Source organism: Mustela putorius, unplaced genomic scaffold (assembly GCF_011764305.1).
Source record: "Mustela putorius furo isolate JIRA1106 unplaced genomic scaffold, ASM1176430v1.1 tig00003901_pilon_pilon_pilon, whole genome shotgun sequence".
Lineage (NCBI taxonomy): Eukaryota > Metazoa > Chordata > Mammalia > Carnivora > Mustelidae > Mustela > Mustela putorius.
The window spans coordinates 14,673,168-14,699,988 of record NW_025422049.1 but is presented as its reverse complement, the minus strand read 5'-3'; the positions used below and the strand labels follow the sequence as shown (position 1 = coordinate 14,699,988).

The window sequence follows — 26,821 nt, the reverse complement described above, 5'->3', positions numbered from 1 at the left end:
ACACAACAAAAGACACCTTTGTCAGTCTTGGCCCTTAGGAAATTCCAAGGCTTTTAGGAGCTCTGTGCCAGAAACAGGAAGGCCAAATACACATTTCTTATCATACATCACAATATCCCTGTCTACATTAAGATAGTCTTGCATCCCTCCTTTTTCTTTGTTCTTGATTCAGAATACGTAATTTAGCTTTGGTAATCACTCGTTCAAAGGAATAGCCTTGCTCTTTCATTTCCTTGGTTAGTGATGCTTTTAGGAGTGAGGAATTATTTACCCCCTTTTCAAAGATTCCTACCAAAATTATTTAGAACTAGCTCTTTAGAGGAGTTCCTGGGAGCCCATGTATGTGTCTCTTTCTTCTCTCACCTAACTGCTTCCTCTCTTAGTCTTCTATAGCGAGAAGGTTTCTATAGCGAGAAATCCTTTGGGTTGATCCATAAGTAAGCTTTGTGTGGACTGTCAAAAAACAGTGATAAAGCTATGGACTGAAAATAGAGCAAAGAAAGAGAAAGCAGAAAAAGGCCAGGGAGGGGGGAGGGTCTTACGTGGAGAAGGCATTATTCTGTTTCTCACATCGGATTCCCTTGCAGTTGTTTGGCTCATCGATCGCTCTGGTCTCATAATAAAAGTAAAGCTGGTTCAATCCATTGGCAAAAGCCAGCAGTACTAGGCAGTAGATAAAGAGGAATTTGAGGATATCGAGCAGCATGCGCCCCAAAGAGATCTGCAGAGGTCCTAAGTGGGAGTTGGCTGTGAACAGGGATATGAGACGCAACGAACTTAAAATGTTGGATATTGCAAAGAGCGCTTCTGCAATCAGGGTCGGGTGCCACATTTCCCATTCTTCCCTTGGACGAGAACCGTTATACTGCAAGAAACAAGTACACAAGGTGAGAGGTACAGTGAGCATTTATAAATTTTTTTCTTCTTTTCTCCTGTCTAGTACCCAAACAAAGCCACTAAAGTAAGCATCAAGCATTCATTTATACAACAGGCCGTGTGCATGGCACTGTTTGTCTCCCTTCCCCATCCAATCAATATATGATGTTAATAACTCTTTTCCTCCCACTCTCACCCAAATATATTCCCTGCATCTACACAGAGAAAAATGAATTTTGAAGCAATCATCTGGAGCAACCACCTGTGGTTTATCCACAGACATTTTCTAACTCTGAGTTTACCAGATTGTTGGGGAGAGTCACTGGAACAGAGCCATCGGTATGCCCAAGGTAGTGGGGACAAATTACTCTGTTTCCTAATGAGATTTCAGATTCCTACCAAAATTGTTTAGATTTACCTCCCCAGGCCCCCATTTCCTTCTGAGTACCACAGACAACTTGTAGTTACTGAAGGATGAGGGATAGGTTCGGCCTCCTCGGTGTGCAGTGTTCATCCTGCCCTCCTTGCTGACTCACAGTTTGGGGCTGCTAGAGCAACCTTAGAGGGCCATTGCTCAGTTTTCTGTTGGAGTTTAGCAGTCTGTAATGTATTTCATTCAATTACAAATAGCATGTGAGCCTTCCAGGTAGTGAATTTAGTACTGCTCCACATGGTGGTGTAGGCATGTATTTTATAGTTCCTTTGACAGCCCTACAAGTCCACATGTCCTTCTAGTACAAATGAAGAGCCAGGGAGTTGAAGGAGAGGAAGAGCCAGTGTTTCTGGGGTTGGTTACCCATTTTTCAGCCCCATTCTGGACTTCCAGCTCCTGGAACATTAGGAGCAGCTTTATAGAAAGATAGCTTCACTGTGAGGCCTTATAACCGATTTGGGCTCTGTTAACTTAAAACTGCCTGTATCTCTCCATTTCACCGTAAAATGAGGATAGTATCTACTCCTGTCCACTGCACAGGTTTGTGATTATGTGTCCATATGTGAGAGAGTGTGTACTCCATAAGGAGAGATGTTATAGAAATATAAGAACTTGCTTATTACCTTCCCCAAGACAGAAGTAGATTTTGCCTGGAATTCAATCCAAAGCATATTGCCTTGAGCTCTCATCTAAATATCACAATTTCTCAGGACTAAATGTAAACAACTTTTCTGAGAAAATGTTGCATTGGGGGCCAAATTATATTGTTAGCATTTCTAAACTGTGGTTCAGTTCCAACAACTGACAAAACTGGTGTTGTTAAAATCATTTGTGTGTATCCAATATTCTTCTCTGTTAGAAGAGTTGAGAGAAACCTTGCCACCCTTGTGCTTCCGTTTCAGATGAACTTTAGGTAGATAATCTGTTTTATATACTCTTGGCCAAATCTTATATCCCTGCATTTTTCCTTCCCAAAATAACAGCACCCAAAATACCCCACATTGGCTGCATCGCTGTGAGGGGTGGGTATCTTCAGGCCTATTTTACAAGTGGGAGAACTGAAATCCAGGTAGCAGAGTGACTTGCTTCTCATCACACAGCAAGCTGGTGGCAGAGCCAGGCCTAAAGTTGTGATCTCAACACACTTGGTCTAGTATTATCTCTATTAAATATTCACTCAAATGATAGTTGATATCACAGCATATATGTTAGATGGGTCTTTAGAAGTTCTGAGCTCTGAGACATGGAGATATTAATAATGAAACAGACCTATATTTTAGAACTAGAAATTATCAACTGGAACCTGCACAGCTCTTAATTCAGGATTTTCCTCCCTCTATAATCACAGCTGTAAGCACAGGGAAGTCTGGTGCCCGGGGGACAGTGAATCTGGATTTGTAGAACATTCAGAAGTATGAAAAAGGCTTCTTACGGCAAATCTGTGTTTTACATCTTTACCTTTGGAGGAAGATATTATAGAATATGAAAGCAAGGAATAAACTTGGAGATCTTTTAGCGTCAAGGTCAGCGAAACTTTTTCTGTCAAGGGTCAGATAGCAGAAATTTTTGATTAGTGCATTATATGGTCCCTTTTACAGCTACTCAACTCCTCGTTGTAGAAATAATAGGGAATAAGTGAACATATGGATATGGCAGCCGACCAAATTTGATTTGCAGACCATAGTTTGATGGCCCCTGATCTAACACAAGTGGTTTGCAAATTGTGTTCCTTGAAGCCCGAGGGTTTAGTAGAAGCATTTTGTAGCCGCTCTGGGAGCCAAAGAAAAGGCTTGGAAGATTGATTCCTCAATCCAAATTCAATCTTTGAGCTCTCTCATATATTGAAGTTTTGAATAAGTTTTAACTTCAAGATATGGTTTCATGGAAACAGTTAAAAGGCTGGCAGCCACTGATCTAGTCCAATCTGCTTATTTTGCAGAGGCAGAATCTTAGGCTCAAGGAGGTAGAAGGATGACCTATGGTAATCTAGATTGTATCAGAACAAGGATTACATTCAGGTTTCCTGATTCTTTACTTAGTGATACTAGGAGGCAAGAAATTTTTTCTTATATTCTTTGAGATAGAATCCAGATTGAAAATTGGCATCCATGTCTTTCAAAGGGGTATAAATTGGAGTCTATCATTTCAGAAGCCAAATATGAAGAGGGCCAGCCTAAGGTAGGGCCTTAATAATAATAAGGACAGAGTGGGAGATTGTGTCTTCAGCCACGTACTGGATGAAGAAAGGGCCATAACTCAATGGGTATCAAAGTTCAGATAAGGTGGTCTTGGGATAAATCTAGGTGGTACTATCCTAGAAGACACAAGGATAATTATTCTCCATTTGTAGGATTATCTGGGGGCCACTGAGGGCCAATGTTATGTGTATTTGTTCCTTTTGAGTACTTTGGTATGTGCCTTGCCTTTTGGTTTCTGTTGTTGCAGACCACTTGCAGTGGAATATATATATATATATATATATATATATATATATATATATATATAAATATATATAATCTCGTTGACTATTGTTTTTGCTCTAATAAAGGATCTTCTCTAAGAACAGCTTATCCCATGGTATTTCTGTACCACCTTAGTACAACAGTGACCAGAAATGGTTCAAGGGGCATGGGTACCAGCTTTTGTGGCTTTACCTCATAGAGGTTGTCTCAGCCTACTTGGAGAAGTTCATCTCAGACTAGTATGCCTCTATGGATGAGTAGACCAGACTGACCATTTGCAGTTTCTCATTGCAAATCCAAATCTGCATGTGGCATGCCTTGCTTCATAAATTCTCCTCCTTTTTTTTTTTTTTTGAGAAGAACTCCAATTTTGTGGCAATTGTTTTCTTTGGGTTAAGTATTTATCAGTTGCGAGGCATTTATTCAGCTTAGTATAGTTGATTTATCTTTCCACTATGTGATGGGGGAATTTCTAGCTCCTTGAAATCCCTGCCAGTGAAATTGAATAGGTTATAAAATTAGCCAATGTTGGGAATCTATAGACACATGTTTATATCCCAAGAGTAAATCCTTTTCTTGATCATTTATTCTAAATTCCCCTGTTTAAGCAAAACCCACCAGTTTCTAGATTGATAATCTGTTGTCCTTCCTGTAAATAACTACCACTTCCAAAGGAGAGTTTTGTTTTTTCCCAAGGCGAACAGTGTTACTTAGTCAGCAGAGTGCCAAAATCACATGGATTTCATCCAGGCACATTAACCAGAGAGATTCAGACATTTTCCTCACCAGCTTTTTCTTGTAAGAAAGTTGTAAGTATGTGTTAAATGATCACCACAAGTATAAGGCATACTCTTTGGCTTTTTTCAAAAATGTTTCATGACTGCATTCAATATTCATGTTCCACATAACTAGCTCCCAGGGTCCTCAAATTTATACAATATGCATATTTAAGGATATAAAAATAAGTTGTTGGAGATTTGGGGGACAGCCATATTCCCATTCTAAAACTCCTTAATGTGGGAGTTAGTGCCAAAAAGCATGACTGACTAGACAATCTTGGAGACTGAATTGTCAGCTTTTCCTCATGCTGGAGGAGTTCAACTCAGGGTAGAAGGAGCCAGCTATTCTATCATCTAATGAGCACCAAATCTGAACCTAGAGCCTGGGACTAACCAATATGAGATGTTGGACATGAGTTATTTTTCAGGATAATTTAGGTTGTACATTATGTGGGAAAAGCATTAAGATAACCTGTGTGTGTGTGTGTGTGTGTGTGTGTGTGTGTGTGCATGTGCACGTATTCAATATCTGAATTGGTAGAGAGGCATAGGCTGAGTGATACTCAAAAAGCTGGATTTATAACAGCTTGAATGATCATCCTGGAGCTGGAAATAATAAGGGAGGGAGAGATGATTAAAGATCTCTATCTCCCGCAGTGAAGTTTCTAGGGTTCCCCTACCCGTCATATGAGGAACACTTGAAGGAAGTATGAATACTTAGCTTTGAGAAGAGTCAAATCAGCAAGTTAGGGAGAGATGGCTTCACACTGCAAGCACTATTCAGAAAAAGGAACAGCTTTGTTCTGTTTGACCCCACAGGGAAGAAAGATTATTAATGGATGTGTCACAGGGAAAATAATATTAGAAAAACATAAAATAGCACTTTTTAATGAAGTGGCAAGTGTTGATGGAGGTTTTCCGAGATTGTGAATTCAGTGTGTTTTCTGTCCCCTGACCTATGGAAACATCGGTGGATCATCTTGGCAAGGATACTGTAGAAAGGATTCAAACACTAACTGAGTGGGTGGGTGTGTGGCTGAAGATCCTTCTACTGTCAGTTTAAGAAGCGAAAGATTCATTTGCAAATTGCTCTATTCTTAAGTGGAAACTACTTACAAACTATTGAAAGAATATCTATTTATATGGTACTTTCCTGCATGGAGTGGACTGTCAAAGGCACTTTCCCCCCCATGATAAAGCTTAATGTAACACAAATCATTGCATAAGAAAAATGGCAAACATTCCAATTTACCTTGACATAGGCCACAATCTTCAATGAAATAGTTGCCAGGTAGAGTGAGTTCATTGCAAAATCCATCAGGTTCCACCAGTCATGGATATATTCAGTAAATCCACCATCCCACATTTCCTTAATCTCCCCCCAAATGAAACCTAAAAAATGGAGGCAAGAGGTTTATTTCTAGACAGGGTCAAAAGAGTCATCATAGTCATCAGAGTAGGATTCCCCTGAATAAAGACAGGCAAAAACAATGAATGAATTGAGATCACTGGAGTGAAGCCCCCAGAGATGATAATAATAATGTGCCTCTTTTTCTTTCCTGCATCACTTCTCAGTTGTGGACTCACCAAACTTGATAGGCTTTACCTGAAGATGCTCATATGTTACATTTTTCTGGATGCTACTCATTCTTAGCGTTGCTATTATAGTTACTGGAATGCTGCTGCAATTTTGGGTGCTTGATTCCAACCTATTCCCATTTTGAAGTAGGAAATACACTAATTATGTTAATAAACTAGTGAGGTCAATATTATCCTGTAGTCCTTAGTTTCCACCATGTGCTGGAGGGAAAACTTAGTAAGTCTTGAGATGAACTAGCTAACTGCCAACTGAATTACCGGATGTTGAGGCTGACACTAGGCAATGGGGCCCAAAATAATTTAGAATACTCTTTTCTCCTTTCTCCTCTGATTGTGTGTGTGTGTGTGTGGGGGGGTTCTGGAATTCTGCCTGATGATGTAGATGTTTCTTGAGTTTTGGAATTGAGAAACCAGTAAAAGGAGTGGCTGTGGTCTAAGGCAGTGCTTCTCAGACTTTAAAGTGCATGTCAATCACCTGGGGATGATGTTGAAATTCAGATTCTGATTCCCTATATACAGGGTGGGACTTGAGATTCTGTATGTCTAACAAGTTCCCAAGTGGTGATGCTGACATTGTTGATTTGGGAATTACAGTTTGAGTAGCAAGGATTTGGAGGATAGTAATGCATTGGAGGGTCCAGTGCAATCTAGCCATGCTTAGAGACTACTGGTAAAGTTACTTTTACCATGAATTGTGTGAATTTCTCAGGTTCCCCTCCCGATTGTGGAATCATTACCCATATAGGATGTGGACCCTGAATAAGCACTGGGATTCTGTGGGGTAGCCTCAAGAAAGCAACAGGTTCAACTGCTCTTGAGTTATAGGAAGGGCATTGAATAGACTGATTAACACTTGCTCTGCCTAGCTTAGCTGAAACCCATTCTGACTGATACTTGGTTTTTCTTCCACACCAACTGACAGATTAATTTCCTGTCATTGAAGATGTTAGGTTAGCAGAATTAAGCCCTGGGTTCACTGTCAGTCTCACTGTGGGCCAGGTAATACTAAGAGACTGGGGTCTGGGGAAGAAGGAACTACATTTCTGAGACTCCCAACAAAAGGTTTCCCTATGGCACAAAGAAAAGATGTCCTAATTCAGGGCTGGTCCATTTGCCTGTTCCAGTACTTACTGTCTTTAAACAGGAGCAGCAGGCAATCTAGCCATAGCTCCTGGTTTCTTTGACTCACCGAGAACCCAAGGCAATATCATCCATTCCACGACAGTTGGGGGAGGCCCCTGAACATGAAGGTCTGTCCTAACGATGTGCTGAGAAGCCAGGAGAAGCATGAAGAGGAAGGTCAGATATGATGCTGTGTGGCAGATAAACTTGATAAAGGGTTTCTTGATGAACAGCCCAAGGTTGCTTCTGGGGGAGATGAGGTAAGCTATAGACAGCATGGGAAACAGGAACCCAATGGTCATGCAGGTAAGCAGCTTGACTACCCAGTGTTTCCGTCGCCATCCAGGGAAGCCATCATACCACAGGGTGGCAAGTAACTGTTGGCAATTAGGCTGAGCAACAAACTGGGAAAGAAAGAGAACAAGTTAGGCATCTTGGATGTCCAGGTGGAAGTATACATTCATAATACCTCTCCTAGTTTACAGGAAGCTGCATGGCTAATCCCCAGAAGAAGCTTATTTTCCAGGTTTCCATGAATGGATCTAATCCCAGAGATGTCTCTACATGTCAAGCTATGAGACTGGATTTTCCATAGGGTTATTTGTTTCACATATTAGGCAAAATCACTCTGTTGGGTTTGTGCTTTGTCATGCTTCCCTATTCTTGTTCCCATCATCTTAGAGAAATGGTTCCCAAACTTTGGCTTTCCATCAGAATCATCCAGTGAACATGAAAAGATTCAGTTTCCCAGGTCACACCAAAGATTGACTAAATGAGCATCCCTTGGGAGTAGAGCCTGGGCAGCTGTTTTACATAGTTTTTCTGGGAATATCCATGTCTCTTAGCAGAGAATCATGGGGACATTTTGTTTCAAATTGGTTCACTTTTACTCATTCCCTGAGCTTACGTGATGTCATCAACAAACATGCACTATGTTTGGGAAAACACAAACTGGCAGAGAATAAGCTCATGTCTGTGGCTGTGGTTTAGAATGGAAATGAGTTCCCTGCTTGATTTTATCTCTTTCCCACTTTGGTTTCGAGCACCTTTTGGTTGGCTAGCAGTGAATCAGCTTGCTGCTTTGCCATCTATTAACACTCTTTCAAGTCTAGACATGCAGAAGAGGGAACAGTATTCGGGGGCCCAAATTGCAGCACTGTGTACTAACCCAGCTGGGATTTTACTTAATGGCAATCTCCAAAGTGTCAGTGATTAATAGTTAAGGAATCGTCAGCATTGCAAGTCATCATCAAACTGCCACTTCCTGGTAAGCAACTCAATAGGGAGTTCAGCCGTCAGCCGTGATTTTAAAGACTGCCCATATTTCCAGGCTTCCCATGGGAAAGTTTAAACAGAGCTGTACTATATAGCTTACTAGGGCAAAGGAAATCAAATTCTTGCATCAATTACCAAACACCCAAGGTAGACTAGCCCAACTTTACTGTTGGCTTATCTGTGAAGGTCATTGGCTTCCCACTACAACCATTCTGCTCTTCCTTAAGCACACAGCCGGACTACACCTTCCAGTCTCCCTTGCAGTGAAATGTGGCCACATGATTAAGTTCTTAATAACGGGATTGCTGAGAAATGATGGGGTACTTCCAGGCCTGGCTTATAGAGGTCTTACGTGTGTTCCACCATGTTTTCTTCTGCTTCTCATTGACTAGGATATGGTAACCAGCATAACCTATGAGTTTCTGTCAGCTCATGTCTGTCAGTGACCATATAGAGGAGAACTACCTTGTCGATATCTGCCTTGAATTGTTACATGCCTGAGAGTATTTTAGTATGTTTGAGCCATTATATATTTGGAAGTCTAGACTACCCTAAAGCACTTTACTATTACGAAACTACCAAAAATAACCTCTAAGATTTTTTTATTATGTGATCTCATCTTGTTCAAAGATGCTTATGATCCCCAACATGTCCTGTATCACACAGAAAGACACAATCCTCTAGTCTCTTATGACTTTTTTTGGCATTATAACCTATGCTAGAGGCTGGGATGAAAAAGGTCTTAAAAAAGTACAGAAAAGTAGAAGGGTAAAGCAAGATGTTTAGATGCTGTGGGGAGGGCACTGGGAGTGCACAGTCTAGTGAGGGAGACAGATATATAAATAAGCAGTTTTAAAACAGTATAGTAAGGGCTTAAAATTAAAGTGGATATGAACAAAACATAATGGGATCACAAAGGAGAGCAAATCTGGACTGCTCAGCCAAGGCTCCCTGGTGGAGGTGATACCTGAGTGGAGCATTACATGATATGTAGAAGCTGGTTAAGTGTAGGGAGGGAAAAGTAGTAGGGAGTGAAGAGCAAAAGTAGTGGAGATGACATGACTAAAGGCATGACCTGTATGAGGAACTAAAGCCATCTGGGGTGGTTACAGCTGGAACGGCAAAGCTGTGAATGGCAGGAGATGTGGTTGGAGAAGTAGAGAAGGGTTACAGAAGGTGAAAATGATAACCTTTGGCTACTGTAAATAGTATGGCTCTTTTTAAGAGAGATAGGGAGCCATAAGCAATATGTTTTTTATGTGTGTGAGTATGTGCAAGTGTGAGTGTGTGTATTTGTATGTGTTTAGAATAATAGAGTAGTTATGACCCTCCACTGTAGAATCTGGAGCTAGATTGCATCGGTTCTCTTTGTTCTTCAGTGTTTTCATCTGAAGAATGGAGATAAAAACAGGATCTACCAGCTAGGGTTGGTGTGAGACTTAAGATTACTTATCAGAGTGTGTTGTTTCATTGTTTAAAAAAAAGAATATCACTTATCAGGCCCCTGCTTGGCTTAGTCAGTTGAGCATCCAACTCTTTGATTTTTGGCTTGGATCCTGATCTCAGGGTTGTGGGACTGAGCCCTGTACTGGATGGACTCTGTGTTTGGGGTGGGGAGTCTGCTTGAGATTCTCTCTTTCCCTCTCCCCCTCCCCCCATGCATGCATGCTCTGTCTCTCTCAAATAAATAAATAGGTTTGCCTGGGTGGCTCAGTTGGTTAAGCTTCTGTCTTAAGCTCGGGTCATGATCCCAGGGTCCTGGGATTGAGCCCTGCATCAGGCTCCCTGCTCAGTGGGGAGTTTGCTTCTCCCTCTCCTGTCCCTTCCCCTCCACTCATGCTCTGTGTGTTGCTTTCTCTCTTTCAAATAAGGTGATAAAATCTTTTAAAAAAATAAATAACTCTTGAAAAAAGAAAACAATCACTTACTACATACAAAACACTCAGAATTATGCCTAGCACATAGTTAGGGCTCATTCAGTCTTAGCTGCTGATATGATTATGCATATGATAGGATCAGACTTAGACTTTAGAAAGATCCTTCTGGGGATCAAGTGAGAGATGAATGGGAGGCAGAAAGTGGACAAAACTTGAGGTAGGAAGACTGGTTAGGAATCTGGCATATGATTGTGACTTGGACTAAGGTTATGGCAGTGGAAATGGAAAGCCATGCTCAGATGCAAAATGCTGAGGAGGAGGAAGGAAGTGGCAGGATGTAGTGAGGGATGGGGAGTGAAGGAGTAGATGGGGATTGAGTGTAAAGGGGAGAGGGACTTCTCTTGGGAGAATTGGTAGCTATTAATGTCATCAGCTGAGAGTGGGAACACTGAAGCTGGAACAGGTTTATGGAGATGTGCAATGCTGAATGGAGATATCAGGACTGATGTAGTGATGTCTGCAGCAAAGGTTGACAAACTTTTTCTGCAAAAGGCTAGATAGTTAATAAGTGGGGCTTTGAAGTCCATATAGTTCCTGTATTAACTACTCAACTCTTTTGGTAGCAATTCAGCAATAAACAATATGTAAATGTGTAAATGAATAGGTGTGGCTGTATGTGCACCAGTAACACTTTATTTTTATTTTTAAATTTTTTAAGATTTATTTATTTGTTTATTTGGGGGAGAGGCAGGGGAGGGGCAGAGAGAGAGAGAGAGAGAGAGAGCATGAATATCTCAAGCAGACTCCCTGCTGAGTGTGGAGCCTAATGCAGGGCTTGATCTCATGACACTGAGATCATGCTCTGAGCTGAAATCAAGAGTCAGATGCTCAACTAACTGAGCCACCCAGGTGCCCCGTGCCAATTAACACTTTAGTTGTAGTTTGCCAATCCCTGTACTATGATGTTGCTCCCTACTGCTGCTAGGAACAAATATTTGGACCATGTCAGCATTGGTCTTTATGACCACCTGGGACTTCCTGTCATGTATCTCCAAGAACTCTGACCCCAGAGTTCCTTGGCACCTGGGTGGCTCAGTGGGTTAAAGCTTCTGCCTTTGGCTCAGGTCATGATCCCAGGGTCCTGGGATTGAGCCCCACATCGGGCTCTCTGCCCAGAAGGGAGCCTGCCTCTCTGCCTACTTGTGATCTCTATCTGTCAAATAAATAAATACAATCTTTTTAAAAAAAAGAATTCACTTTCCTTTAGGCATAAAGTACAGAGGCGAAGCTTCTTTTAACATAGGATATTACCATCCAGCCTCTGTCTTCACTGCCTCTGCTCTGATTTTTGATTTGGCTGAAGATGGTGATTTTACAGTTTGGACAGGTTTTTAGTTTCTGTTTTTACATCTGATAAGCATAGTGTAGGGTGGTGTGGATTCTGGCAGAACAAACTGCAATTAGAATATTATAAAGGAAGTTTTTGTTAAGATACCATGTAGTATTGAAGCCCAAAACATCTGTGAACCTTGAAAGCACAATCCTGATTCCTGTTTGCATAACGAAGTTCAAATTTGATGGGTTATTTAATCAATCTCTACTCGATTTTAAGAATGCTTCAGAAGGAGAGATTGCAGGAAAAACAGCAGAGTGTGTATTCATTGTATGCTTCATTGCACTAAGAGCCAAACTGTAGAGACTAGAGCTGTAGTTTTTAATTTTGGTGGGGTCCAATTTATGTTTAAATTTGTTGCTTGTGCTGTTGCTGTCATATCTAAGAAACCATCACCTTATCCAAGGTCACAAAGATTTGTACCTAGGTTTTCTTCTCTGGATTTTATAGCTTTAGCTCTTATATTTAGGTCTTTGATCCATTTTGAATTATCTTTTGCATATTGTGTGAGAAAGGGGTCCAAATTCATTCATTTGCATGTGGATATCCACTTGTCCCAGCATTATTTTTTGAAAAAGCTGTTATTTCCCCATTAAATTGTTTTTGGATCCTTGTTGAAAATCAACTAATGATGAACGTAAGGGTTTACTTTGGACTCTTAATTCTATTCCATTTATCAATAAGTCTATCCTTGTTCTGTTCCTGATTTTAGGGAAAAGGCTTTCAGTTGATCTTCATTAAGTGTGATATTAGCTATGGCTTTTTCATAGATGGCTTTCATCACGTTAAAGGAAGTTCTTATCTATTTTCTGAGTGTCTTTTTTTTTATCATGAAAAGGTGTTGGATTATGTCAAGTACTTCTCTTACGTCAATTGAAAGATTATGTATGTTTTTTCTCCCTTCCTTCTATGAATATAATGTAATACATTGATTTTGTTATGTGAATCACTCCTACACTACTGGGATGAAGTCCACCGGGTCTTCATCTATAATCTTTTTTATATATTTATGGATCCAGATTATTTTTTTGATAAGCCTATTGTTTGCCTCAACTGCTATCCACTGTTTCAGGCAGCTGTGATATGAAACAGTTGCTGCTGAATTTTTCAACAAATGCCCTTAGGGGAAAGGGCTGTTGGTCTTGAATAAGATCACATAAACACAAGCTCTGTAAATAGAGCTTTCCTAGGGAGTTGCCAGACAGGTCATATAATGACGATTTTCTTTTGGGATGGGTCTTTTGGGGGAGCTCCAAACCCAGTCTTCTCCTTTCCAGTGGAGAAGCTGCCAAGCTGTTGGTTTTCACAGTTGCTGTGGTTCCAAGGCTGTTGGTTTTCAAGACTGCTATGGGGCTGGGTAAAGGGGGAGAGGAATAGGCAAGTTAAAATATCACAAAACTTGCTACTCTTACCAAGATTCCGCTGTTTTTCTTGAATACATGCTCCTCTGGTTGTTGCAAATCTTTGGTTAATTTTCAGAATTGTGAAAATGTTTATTTGGAATATTTTTCCTATGGCTTGTTGTGTTTTTGAAGGAGTGGATTTTCAGAAGTCCCTACTCCACCATTCTGGAAGTGTTTTCCCTTTGTGACTATTTTACTTTTCATGGGAAGTGATATTGTATTGGGATTGTTGGATTGTGGCTTAGTGCAAAGGATAGAGCCCTTTCCCAATTTCCTCTTCAGGAGGCTTAAAAAAAAAAATAAAAGCCAAAGGGCTGCCTAAACTAATAAACTAAGAGCATGTCATAAACTAAGAGCATGTCTTAGTTTCCATTATATTCCCAGTATTTTGCTAAATGCCTGGCACAAGGTAAGCACTGAATAAATATTTGTTAAATGAGTGATTGAGTAACTAGGTGTATGATGGATGAACCTTGGTGGAATGCTCTTTCCAAAGCTTTCTTTCCTTAGTGTATATAGGGGGTGATGTGTGGTAGTGAAGACAAGCCTCCTGGAAGTTGAAATGGGGAACTACTCTTAACATAAACTAACTCCCATACATTGAGCTCTTACAGTGTACCAAACATTGTAACAGATTTTCTTTCTTTTTTTTTAAGATTTTATTTGCTTATTTGTCAGAGAGAGAGAGAGAGAGAGAGAGAGAGAATGAACGAACAAGCAGGGGAGCAGCAGTCAGAAGGAGAAGAGGAAGTAGGCTCTCTGCTGAGCAAGGAGCCTGATGCGGGATTCGATCCCAGACATCTAACAAACTGAGCCACCCAGGTGTCCCTGCATCAGATGTTCACATACATCACCTAACAACAATCTTAAAGGCAGGTATTAGCATTAAACTCCCTTCACAGATGATGGAACTGAGCCCACGATCACATTTGTGGTACGTGGTGGGGCCAGGACTGGAGCCCTGTTTTGGCTGATGCTATCGAACAAGCCCTTCAACACTGCACTTGGGCAGTCATGGATGGTGTGAGCTGAGGCTGGCAGAAAGCTGAATTTCCCAGTATTGTCCCTACTGGCCTGGCCACAGTGATTGAAATGCTCCTGTCATTTATTGCTTTGGATCAAGGTGTTGAAATTATATTCATGTTTTTATAGGGCACTTAGGTGGTTCAGCCAGTTATGCATCTACTTTCAGCTCGGTCATGATTTGGGGGTCCAAGCCCTACATCAGGCTCTCTGCTGAGCAGGCAGTCTGTTTCTCCTTCTCCCTGTGTTCCTCTTCCTGCTAATCCTCTCTCTCTCTTTCTCAAATAAAATTTTTTTTAAAAGAAATTATATCCATGTTTTTAGGATGTGGTAACATATAATGCTATTAACTAAATAAGAGATTAAAGTGAGTGTATCATATTAGCCAGTTACCTAGCTAGATAAGGAGTCTGCACACCACCAAAGCTGAAGAGCAATGGTCAGAAGGCCAGGTCTGGACTCCTGAGAGGCAGCTAGGAAAGGCAGGAGGGAAGATGCAGAGCTAAAGGACACAGGAGAAGGGTTAGGAGGAGGAGATGCTGAAGATCTTAGTTTCTTGATTTAGCTGTATAGGACCTCCCTTGACAACTGTCCAGATCTTCTCTTCACAGACCTACTAGGGCCATCCATGCAGTTCTTTCTGTTTTTAAAAATCTACGATTCTTCATTTCTCCAATGCTCTTGGGCAATAGCTGAAAATGAATTTTTTCCTTACTGTATAGGACTTTTGAAAAAGCTGTGGCTTTTTTCCTTTGCTATAAAGCTGCATTGTAAGTGGAGGGGCTCAATAGCTCTTTGCCCCTCGATAGAATAATTCTATTTTTTTTAAAGACTTTATTTATTTATTTGACAGAAAGACACAACGAGAGAGGGAACACAAGAATGAAGAGTGGGAGAGGGAGAAGCAGGCTTCCTGCTGAGTAGGGAGCCTGATTCGGGGCTCAGTTCCAGGACACTGGGATGATGACCTGAGCCGAAGGCAGTCGATTAATGACTGAGCCACCCAGGCACCTCTGAAAGAGTAATTCTTGATAGAAATAATGTCAGGTTCTACTGGAAAGAGCCAGAATCTCCCCTAAACCACTAGCAAAACTGTTTCTATTTCACCTGGGAAGAGCTCTGACTTCATTCATTCAGTGAGGAGAATTACCTCCCGAACTCCCCACTGGTACATCATATGTGAACTCTTGTTCCTATAGCTGTCTAAATAATCACAGGCCTTTAGGGCTTGATTCACATGCCGAACCCAAAACAGAACAGAATTTGACTTTCTCGTGGCTAAGGGAAAGCAAGATCAATGTGCTTCAATTCCGGCATTTCAACAAGTATTTCTGTACACCCGCTCTGTGTCCAGTTCTGTGGGATTCATGGAGAGTGGGTCACAACAAGAGAGAACAGTTATTCTGGCCTGTAGGATCTCACTGACAGACCAGTAAAACTCACATGAAACGAGGAATAGGACAGCCATGTTTGTGTTCAGATACCTGTGCAGGCAGGCAAAGAATGTCAGGTTCTCAGCTGGGTAGTGGCCACAGACTGGTAAAGGCTACTCCCTTCCAAATCAGGAGATTTTGCTTGCTAAGTAAGGATGTGATTAACAACAACAACAACAACAAACCCACACCCCTTTGATTCTTCTGTTAGCACCACTTCATAAGAAGAAAGATCAGAATAAAATACATTCAAACTGGTTCCACTTAGCATTAGGGAAAATTGACTAAATAGTTATGAGGCACAGCAACGTAGGAACTCAGGGCATTCAGAGAAGGGATGAATCAGCAGGCACTAGAGTCAGAAGGAAAAGCTACAGAGAATCCTTAAGTCAGAGAATCTCACTTCCTTCTCGGAGCCTTCCCTGATTGCCCAGGCCAGAGGTGATCCCTCCTCCTCAAGCCTGGACCACTTTGCTTCTTCCTTAAGGTACCCCTTAGAGCCTGACCTGTGTTATACTTACTTTTATGTAGAGCCTGTGACATGGCTTTCTTACCCCAGTAAGCTTCTGAGGAGGAGGGACAATTTTGTATGTTGTATGACATTTCATAGCCCATAGGGCTTTGCAGACATTTACTGTACTTGTTAAAGTGAGAAAGTTCTCTTCTCTGCTTTCCTGCTAAACTTCAGTGCTGAATATTCACTATCTAGTGGGCATTTCAAATTCCAAATTCCAAAGTTCCACATGGAACTTTCTCCCCCAAAGCCCCCCCCCCACTTCTCTTTCACCTCATATTCTCTGTACCCACAAGGTATTTCTTTAGTACTAGTCATAATAGTCATAGATTAAATATCCATACAATTTCCTGTGTTTTTGATACTTTTAAAAGCACTTTATATGTATGAACCAACCCAGGATATATACCTATTTTATAGATGAGAAAAACTGATGCCCAGAGAGGTTAAATACTAATGATAACTGCAACAATGAACATTTGAATGCTCACTGTGTGTCAAGGCCTATAGTGAGTGCTCATTTGAGAGTAGGGAGCCCGGAATACACTTCCCTGGTTAGTGACCAAGAACCTGTCTCTGGTGAGACAGTGGAAAATGGGCAAAATCCCTTGGTTGGAGCAGAGGGTGAAGGGTGGGCTCTTGAAAAGGAAACCAGGGGTGTGAGGCAGAGAAAAAAAGCCAGTAGCAGTGAGTTTTCAGTGGCTCCTCTAGGGACAGGCAGTGAGGTCAGAGGAGAAAAATCTTTCCTAACTCCCACAATCCACTCTCTTCTGTGCCATGGAATCTGTTAGCAAGAGAAAGGTCAGTATATAACAAGTCAATCCCACATTGAGTCACCTCACTGGTGATTTGCACATGATTTTAGACTGTTGGGTATGTATAAAGTGCAGTAGATGAGACTAGAAGAAAGATCACCTTGACCTATGTTTAACATTCAGAGCTTTGTTAAGCAGCTCAGGCCTGTTGTTCCCTGAAGTAGTTGGCACTGAGTTACCTTTGTGCGTTTTCTAAAACAGCATCTGACTTCAAGCTGGGGGCCTTATACTGTAAACACTTTTTCCTTTAGTACACTTGGAGGAAAAGAAAATCTGAAAGGTAAGAATCCCCCCCCCCCCACATCCCCTAGGGGAGAAGGTAAGGATGTGGAAGAAAACTTGAGTTCCCAGCTATGGCAGACTCTGAGCCAAGAGTCTTTCTGGGAGGTTGGAAAAAGTCTACTGATCTTTCTAGAACCTTCTTCTGTTCCCTCAGTGAGTAGCTACACAATAGAATAGACCCAACTTTCATTGCCTCAGATGTCAGTTCTTCAAAAGAGTCCAGTTGTGTGTAAGGGTGTATTTTAAAAGCCAGCCTGCAAAAATGATCTGAGATAGAACAGGTTTTGTTGGCTTGTTTTGTAATTGCCAATCAAGCTGGGCTTTGCTGAGGAGAAAAATGCTCAGAAAGGAAATCAAGGGCAAGACAAAATTTTCCAAAGAGGGGAAAATGTGCAAAACCCCTTCCATCACTGCCATTACAATGAGCTTGCTAGGCCGTACTGTTATGAAGTGGTTCAGCTTTTTACCACAGCAGGAGAAATTTGAGACAAAGAACAGGTTTTTGGCAAGTAGCTTAGGCCCAGGTCATAATTCAAAGTGGCCTCTACATTTTACATGTTGTCTCTGTCTAAAACACTTTGATACTTACTTACTCAGAACATAATCCACAGTGAATTTTTTTTGAAAGAAGGGGATGCATTGCTTACCTAAGGATTATTACTGAGACATTTTGTACTCATCTGGCTGTTGCTGCAGTTATCTGGTACACTTGGTACCTGAACTAGTCTACCTATATCAACGGCAACAGAAGTTCAGAGTCATAAAATAAGTCAACTGGCAGTCATACCTCTAATTTCAAATTTGAGCCAAGGCTTACTAACTTGAACTAACTGAAGAAAGGTGAGGCTAGATGCTGAAAACTCGGTTTTAAATACATATTTAAAAAATATAGTTTCCCATTCGCTTGTATATATATACACCAGTGGGAATTTCCTTAATGGGGTTTCCCAGTAGATGTTATAATCCTCCCTTGTTGGAGGTGATCGGCTCTGGAAGCGTTTAGTGCTGCGAAATTAAGTCCAGTGCGGTGGCTTATTTTAGCCATGGGATGGCAGCAGAGAGCAGTGGGAAGGCGCTTCCTACTTGCAAGAGGGGAATTCTAGAAGGAAAGAGGAGGCTGTCTTGGAAAACTCATCTGGGAGGGAGCAAGTGAACCAGCATGTCAGGCAAATTGAAGAGGAGAGCCTGGAAACTCACTAAAGCCAAATAAAAAGTCAGACGGGGTGTGATCAGGTCAGCTAATGGCCCATGGACTAGAACAATGGCAAAATATAATGAAAGCCAAAGAGGCAACCAATTCTGACGGCATTTAGTCTTTTGAGAGCTGGGTGTCCTGGGCATTTCCAAGCCTACTGCTGGGAGGATGCTACAGGTTCACAGATCCACAGTACTTACTCCAAAACCGTTGTGGCCAGATGTGTTATGGAATTCTAAATCTGTCAGATTTCAGAACAATAATAGACCATCTGTACCATATATTAGGTAACACTCCCAGTGGGATTTAAGGCAGCATTCATAATTAGGGTTGCCAAATTTAGCAAATAAAAATGCAAGAAGTTTAGTTACATTTGAATTTCAGATCAACAGTAAATCATATTTTAGTATAAGTGTATCCCTTTATAATACTTGGGACATACTTATACTAAAGCATGATTCACTGTTGATCTGGAATTCACATGTAAACAGATGTCCGGTATTTTATCTAAAAATGCTACTATAGTCAAACACATTAATATCACAGCAGCGTAACCTGTGAATGCTTAGACTCAGTGGAATAAACAAAGACAGTAAATTGCCCCACATCAGTTCATCTCATGTTTTGTCATCATAGGAGTTTTGATAGGAAATTTATAAAATTTTTTTTTTGTTTTCAGGACTTGGTAGATTTTAGAATTGTGGACTTGTAACGCTCCAATTAATAAAAGAAAGCAATGTAAAAATCTGTGGTGAGATGTGTTCATGCCTGCAGGGTATCCAGTTCTTAAGGGCCTGGGTCCTTCTTTTTTCTCAGGTTACAAGACTTGTGCAGGTATGGCAGATCCTGAAACATTGGGGCAAAAATGGAGACTAAGTCAGGTGCACCCAAAAAATTTTCACATTTATAAGAAGGCTTGGCTGGAGGTTTCATGACCTGCTGTGAGCAGCCCACTTTGAAATCTTCAGCATGAAATCAGAATAAAGGGAATGGAGGAAACTTAACCCTTGAAAGAACACTTTTTGGAAACATGTATCTTGAACTCTGACTCTCTCTTGGCCTGTGATTTGTGGTGGGACTTGGAATGTGTCTTTGTGTTTGGGTCTTTATCCGTGCAATTGGTGGTCACCACCCACCTGGCCTTCCTCATAGGGCTTCCCTGACAATCAGATGGATCATGAGGGTGGGAAAATGCTTTGAAACATTCTCAACACCAAACAAAAGGAAGATGGTGTTCCTCATATATGTTCATTAGCTTATCAGTGTTATGTAGGCTTTATACATGAAGACATTTCTAATAAGGTAGAGTGGTAGCATGGTCTCTGTAGTCAGGCAGACAGATCTGAGGTTCAAATTGCAGCTCCATAACTTCCTGGCTGGGTGACCTTGTGCAAGTTGCTTAATCTCTCTGACCCTCAGTTTCCCCATCTGAAAAATGAGGATTATACTAGTAACCCATGTTATAGGGTCATTTTTTAAAAAAAATTTTAAAATTTTAAAATTTTTTATTTTTTATTTTTTTTCATAGGGTCATTCTAAAGACTAAGAGGGTTAACTCAGTGCCTGGCAACAAGGAAAGAGATATTATTATTGTCATTCTCATTGTGGATTATTGTGGGAAATAGACCAAAAAATTTTAATAAATGCTAACTATTTTTTAAAATATTTTGTTTATTTGAGAAAGAGTGTGAGTGCATAAGCAGGGAGAGTGGCAGAGGTAGAGGGAGAAGCAAGCTCCCCACTGAGCAGGGAGCCTGATGTAGGACCCAATCCCAGAACCCTCGTATCATAACCTGAGCTGAAAGGCAGATGCTTAACTGACTGAGCCACCCAGGTGTCCCAAATGTTTTTTTCATCATTATGGCTCTCATTATTATGAGATGGAGAATCATTTATTCTTGGATAGACTCAAAGTGACTCTGTATGAGACTCAACACAGACCTGACCTAGACAGTACATCCAACTGTAGTTAGTACGGTCCTTGTTGTATAGTCAGATCCCATAAATGACTAGAACAAATTCCAGAATGAAAAACTGGATTATTACACAAGACACACTTCAGAGGAAGGGAGACACCTCCATAGATAAAGGAGGGAATTTCTCTTTGAGAAAGATTGGCAAGGCAGGATTGCAGGAAGCATGACTTTTGGGGGGAAGACTGGCAAGTGATAAGCTGAGGCATCTCAGGGGGTTCTTTAAAGCCAAGATGGAAGATTCCATAAGTATGGTTTTGGGTCCAAGCAAAAAACTTACTCTGGGTGGCTTGCACTGGGTGATTGAAATTCAGGAGAATGGCTCAAAGAGACCATTGCGGGGTGGCTTAATGTCATCCAAGGACAGGATATTCTGCACTTCTCTGTCCTCTCAACCATCCCTCACACTCCTCTACCCTCCCCCCTACACACACATGTTCTCTCTCCCTCTCTTGGAGAAAACAGGGATCCTTAGTGCTTGGAGGGCTTCTACGAAGTCACTTTCTTTCTGCTTCCTGGCAGGGTTACTCTAAAGCCAGTTCAATTAAACCAGCAGCATTTCCTGAGCCCCTTACTCTGCGCCAGGCCCTGTGCTGGGTCCTCGGGACACAGGCATGACTCCGGCAGCGAGAATCTCATCCTTGCAGGAAACACCTAACAAATAAAGACAAAATCCTGTTCCTGCCCTCCCATGATGGGGTTCTGGGGGCCTGACAAGTGCTGAAATGAGACTGGGAGACTTTCTCACTAATGACTCTAACAGGAACATATACTCCTAAAATAACAAGGTTTATGGAGCTGAAGGGCAGGAGAAATAGCTGGAATCCTGAGTGAGTTATTTATTGCTGCTGAGTATCAAGGCCATTGGAGCCTTGGTGGCTCAATTTTAAAGACAGCAGTACCTATCCTAACCCCTGACCTTTTTTCTTCCTTCCAGGGACCAGCCTAAGTGTGGGCTTTTATTATTAACTTATTGAGTATTTTACTAGGCTCCATTCCTTTAACTCTGAATTCTCACAATGACTTGACAGGGGAGGTATCATCACCATTTTACAGAGGAAGAAATGAAACACAGAGAGATGAAAAAACCTGCCTAGTAAGTGGTGAGAGCCAGGTCTTGAAGCCTGGTCCATCCAAGTACACTCCAGATACTCTGACCCAGGGCTCATCGAACTATAGCCTGGGCGCCACATCCAGCTAGTGACCTGTTCGTGTACATAAAGTTTACCTGGGATCTGGCCATACTAATTGGTTTACACATTAGCTGTGGCTGCTTCTGTGTTACAGTGGCAGAGTTGAGTGCAACAGAGACCCTAGGATCCATGATGCCTAAAATATTCACTAGTTGGCCCTCTATTAAAAAAAAAAAACCACCACCAACAACAACCCCCCCCCAAAAAAAACAGACAAACTTGCTGAGCCCTGGCTCTCCCCACTGTAATACACAGTTTCTAGTATGTAGACTTTAGAGTTAGAGCTGAGGTCAAACTTTGGCTTTGCCATTTATGAACAGTATGCCCTTGGACAAGTCCTTCTAAGTCTATGTGCCTCAGTTTCCTTATCTGTAAAATGGGAATAATAATATTACCTATCTTCTAGGATTGTAGTCAGGATTGTTGTGAGGTGCTATGCATGGAAGTTTCTCAGCACAGTGTCTCGATACCTAGCACAGGGTAAACTCTTAAAAAATGGCACCTGGGTAGCTTGATCGTTTAACATCTGACTTTGGCTCAGGTCATGATTTTGGGGTCCTGGAATTGACTCCCTGTTGGACTCCCTACTCAGTGGGGAGTTTGCTTCTCCCTCTCTCTCTACCCCTCTCCCTGCTCATGTTTGCGCTCTCTCTCTATCAGATAAATCAGTAAAATCTTTAAGAAAACAGGAGTTAAATTATTTGGAGTAGTAATGAGTGAGTGTCACTTCAATATCAAATCTCTGCATTTGTTTTGTTCCTATTCTTGTCTTTTCTAGGGCCTTTGGTTGCTGAATAAAACACTGAAGTTTGGGGCTGAAGGTAGAGATGTGGGGAGCAGTAGTGCAGGGCAGTGAACACAGTGGTTTTGGCCTAGAGGTTGGTTGACAGCAGAGGATTTACTCTGGAATAAGCGGTTTAATGCTTTAAGCCTGAATAAGCATGAACTGTATTATGTGACCAAAGTGTGTGTGTGTGTGAGAGAGAGAGAGAGAGAGAGAGAGAGAGAGAAAGAACAAGAGATAGAGGGATTACACCTCCAATTCTGTGGGTTTTTTTTTCTCACATCCTCAAAATCCCTCTCTGTGTTACACTTGAGTGACTGATTCCATTCTCTGAAAATTTTGCAATTTTCTTCAAGATTCCAGTGTATGTGCTAACCTCCCCATCTCCAAGTTCCTGTAGCAACTATTAAAAAAAACTACTTTGGGATACATTCTGTTCTCAGTTATGCTTGGTTGGTCTCCCTGATTAGACTCCTAACTCCTGTAGGGCAGATACCATGGGCTCTATCTTCCAGGTTCAAGGAGAAGGAGTGGATTGCTACTATTAAACAATGAAAGGATGTGTTTGCGGGGTGTGTGTGTGTGTGTATGTGTGTTTCTGACCGGAGAGGTCTCTGATAGAGAAAGGAAAATGAGTTTCAGAAGCAAAGGTCATTGGAAGATAAGTGAAATGTTTCAATATTTCAGTATCCTCTTAAGCAACAGAACTAGAACATGAACTCGGGGGGGAAAAAAAGGTCAGTAACCACACCAGGGGACCTTCTGCTGGGTGGCTACCATCTCTCAATTATACGGATGAAAGAAGTTACCTTCAAATGATAGAAATTCCTACATTTGACAGGTAAGCTGTTGGGTGATGGCCTTTCTATTTCTGAGAGCCATCTTTTTCTGATGTCTCTGTGAAGGTCAACCCTTCACTCCCAAAGTGAGTTCCTTCATAAACAATTCACCACTTGCAAGTGGCAGAGAGGACATGGAACATAGATACGTTTTACCAAAGGAGGAAGGGATGAGCTCTCTTTCCCCTCTGGGGGAAGCCCCTGCCCGTCTTCTTTGGATGTCAGTTTTCACTTCTCATAATCTATATTTGGAGTCCCATGTCTATTATTCAAATAGAACACATATTTCCTATCACTGATATAAACATCTTTCAAGCCAGTTCCCTTTTCTCTTGCCAGTCCAGGGTGGAAAGCCAGTGGCTCTGCAACTATAATTTGGAGCAGTTAAGACCCAACAGCCTGGGGCACCCAAGTGGCTCAGTCGGTTAGGTGGCTGCTTTTAGCTCAGGTCATGATCCCAGGGTCATGGAATTGAGCCCCACATTGGGCTCCCTGATCAGTGGAGAGCCTGTTTCTCCCTCTCCCTCTGTCTGCCGCTATACTTGCTGCTCTGCCTACTCTGTCAAATAAATAAATAAATAAAATATTTAAAAAAAAAAAAAAGACCCAACAGCCTATGGGAACAAGTGGATTCTCTCTCAAACTATCTTAGCTTCTGCATACTATAATTTCCAGATGATTCTGTGTCAGATGAGGGTCAAGGCCATAACTGGTCTATACAACCTGGGACTTGCCTAGGAATATTTACTTGCCTTAACTGTGGTTGTCATGTACTCTTCTGAAGAAATGAGATGCAAAACTGTAAACAACAGACTCAGAATTCCCAGTTTTTCAAGCATATGGTGGTTGGTTTTGTTTTGCTTTTCCCTTTCATTACAGCTCATATTATTACTGGTATCACACTGTGTAGTCATCATGCTCGAATACCCGGGAGCTTTGGTTGAATATTGGTCTTACGATTCAGTTCCATGAGACTTCCAGATTGCTGAGATGATTACCTATGTGTGCTCAGATGTGTGTTACAGAATGATCAATCATGGCTGTGTGGAGGGTGAATTGGCAAAGGGGAGTGGCTGGAGATGAGGGGTTGATTAGGAGTCCATTGTAACTTTCCAAGTAAGAGGTAACAGGGCCTGAGTTAGAGCAATGAGAGTAGAAATGAGACTGCGGTAATGGAGATATTTTGGAGGTGGAGCTGACAGTATTTGGGGATGGATTGCATGAAAGGGTGGAAAGTAAAGGGGAGCCGAGGATACCTCTGCTATTACATGAGACAATGGAACATGCTGAGGACTGGGTTTGGGACAGATACTGATGAGTTCATGTTAGGTATGGTGACTTGCAGTCTAGCTTTGTCTGCTATCAAGGGAATGTCGGAACATGGGACTCTCAGAAATAAAACCAACTAAGTCCTGGGCAGACCAGGACAAGTTCATTGCACTAAGTTTAGGACACGTTGGATTTGAGGTGTTTGCAGACAATGTCCAGGAGGTGGTTGGGCATGTGCGAGTGGCATTAGAAAGGACACCAGAGTCAGAGGTATAGTTTGGGAAGTTGTTTGTAACAGAAAATGGGTGAGCCCACAGGATTGGGTAGGATATCTAAGGGAGAACACACGGCATGAGATTATACCTACCTCTTATCCCCTGTGGAACTCTAGATCCTTGTGAATGTGAATGAATGAATCAAATAATTAACGAAGAGTAAGAGGTGACTGAGAACGAGACAGCAAGCCACATTTTGAGGCACACCTACCTATACAGGTGGGCTGTGGAAAGAAATCCAAGACTGAGCCACAAGAGGAGAAAAGAGAGCCAGAACAGATGACAGTGTCAACAAAGTCAAAGGAGGAAGAGAATTTCAGAAGCATGTGGGTTAGGAAGATTAATATTGAGGATAGGCAGTTGGCTCAGGTAATTAATATGTCACTGACCACCTACAAGAGAACATTTTCTGTGGCATCCTAGAGTCTGTGGCATCCTGAAATCAGATTATAAGATGCTGGTGAAATAGCAAAAGAAAAGAAAGGAAGTATGGGTCGCAGAGATTCATCTTTCTTTCACAATGAGGGGAAAAGAAAGAGTAGTTTTCTCCTTTAAATACCAGCTCAAGGCTCAGCTCTTCTTAAGGTTCCCTGAACAATTGCCATGCCTGCTGTTCTACCCCTTTTCAAAGATCTTACAGCACGAGGGGCTCTGTAGGAAAAGCATATTAGCTATGTGTGATATACTTCTTTATTTTCTGGTAACTTCTAGTGTGCTTGTTTGGTCTTCCTATTAAACTCTAAGCTTCCTGAGGGGCAGAGACCACAGCTTAGATCTACCATTGTGCCAACAAGAAAGGCCTTCAAGAATATTTGCTTGTTGTTAGGATGGGAAGGATGGAAAGTTTCTCCAATTCACATTTTCTCAACTTCCACAGTGTTCGCATTTGGGGCTGGATAAGTCTTTGTTTTGGGAGACTGTCCTGGGCACTGTTTGGTGTTCGGTCGTATTCCTGGCCTCTGCCCACTAGTTGCCAGTGGCACTTCCCTATCACCCTCCTATAGTTGTGACAACTGAAAATATTCCTAGACATTACCAAATGTTTTCCCGTGTGTGTGTGCACGCACGCATGCGTGTGCGCACACACACACACATGCACACATGCAGGCACAGGAATCAACTTAGTTGACACCCACTGCCTAGGTGACTGGAGCCTAGCTTAGTTGCCCCCTTGTCCATCAGCAGGGGCAGTCCAAAGCCATTTCCCATTGAGAAACATGGGTGTCCAGTTCACAGCCTTCAGAAAGGGATGTATAACCTTCCCTGGTTACTTGCTTTCAGTTCTGAGACCCTTATACTCATTTCTTTCTCTCCCTCTCCCTGGAGTGCGTTAATGCCTCAGTACTTGCACTTAAACACAAAGTGCTGAAATGATGCCAACACGCTTCCCTTATGATCCCGAATACCAAAGCAGAGCCACAGAGACATCTAATTACGGCAGTGGTTTGTAATGTTTCTACAACTTTAAGGAAAGCATTTATTAATTTTTCACAAAGTGTAACTAGTAGTTAATAATGCTTTTCTTTTCAAAGTATCTTTCAAATATTATATTATAACTCTGTTGGTACCCTCCTCAGAGATTGGCCAGAGGGTGGGGAAATTGGAGAAAGAGAAAATGTATGAAATAGATGTACAGAACATTCCAGTGCCTGAGCAGAGCGGAGAACCCAGGAGTTCTGGGCTCTCATTCTTTAGGTTAAACCTGAAGTGTCTTCCTGACATTTTAAAAAAAACACTATATTTATTTGAGAGAGAGGCAGAGGGAGAAGGAGAGAGAGAATCCAAAGCAGACTCCACATTCAGCATGAAACCTGATGCTGGGCTCAATCTTAAGACCCTGAGATCATGACCTGATCTGAAATCAAGAGTCAGATGCTTAACTAATTGAGCCACCCAGGCACCCCTCTTCCTGACGTTTTCATGTATCATCCCAGTGGGGCTTGTGGTTCCTAAAAGACATTTCATTGGGTTGAGCTGGGCTGTGGGTGAGAATAAAAAAACCACTCT

General features: G+C 41.7%; 1 protein-coding gene across 1 annotated transcript in view; it reads right to left on the bottom strand.

Moving 5' to 3' along the window:
• Window positions 1-26,821, bottom strand: part of TRPC5 (transient receptor potential cation channel subfamily C member 5) — a 254,409-nt gene that overhangs the window by 45,734 nt on the left and 181,854 nt on the right. Inside the window, exons 4-6 of the mRNA XM_004769088.3 lie at window positions 7,339-7,675; window positions 5,803-5,942; window positions 543-865 (exon numbers count right to left, since the gene is read on the bottom strand). Coding sequence (XP_004769145.1) covers window positions 543-865; window positions 5,803-5,942; window positions 7,339-7,675 — 800 coding nt within the window. The remainder of the gene's footprint in view (window positions 1-542; window positions 866-5,802; window positions 5,943-7,338; window positions 7,676-26,821) is intronic.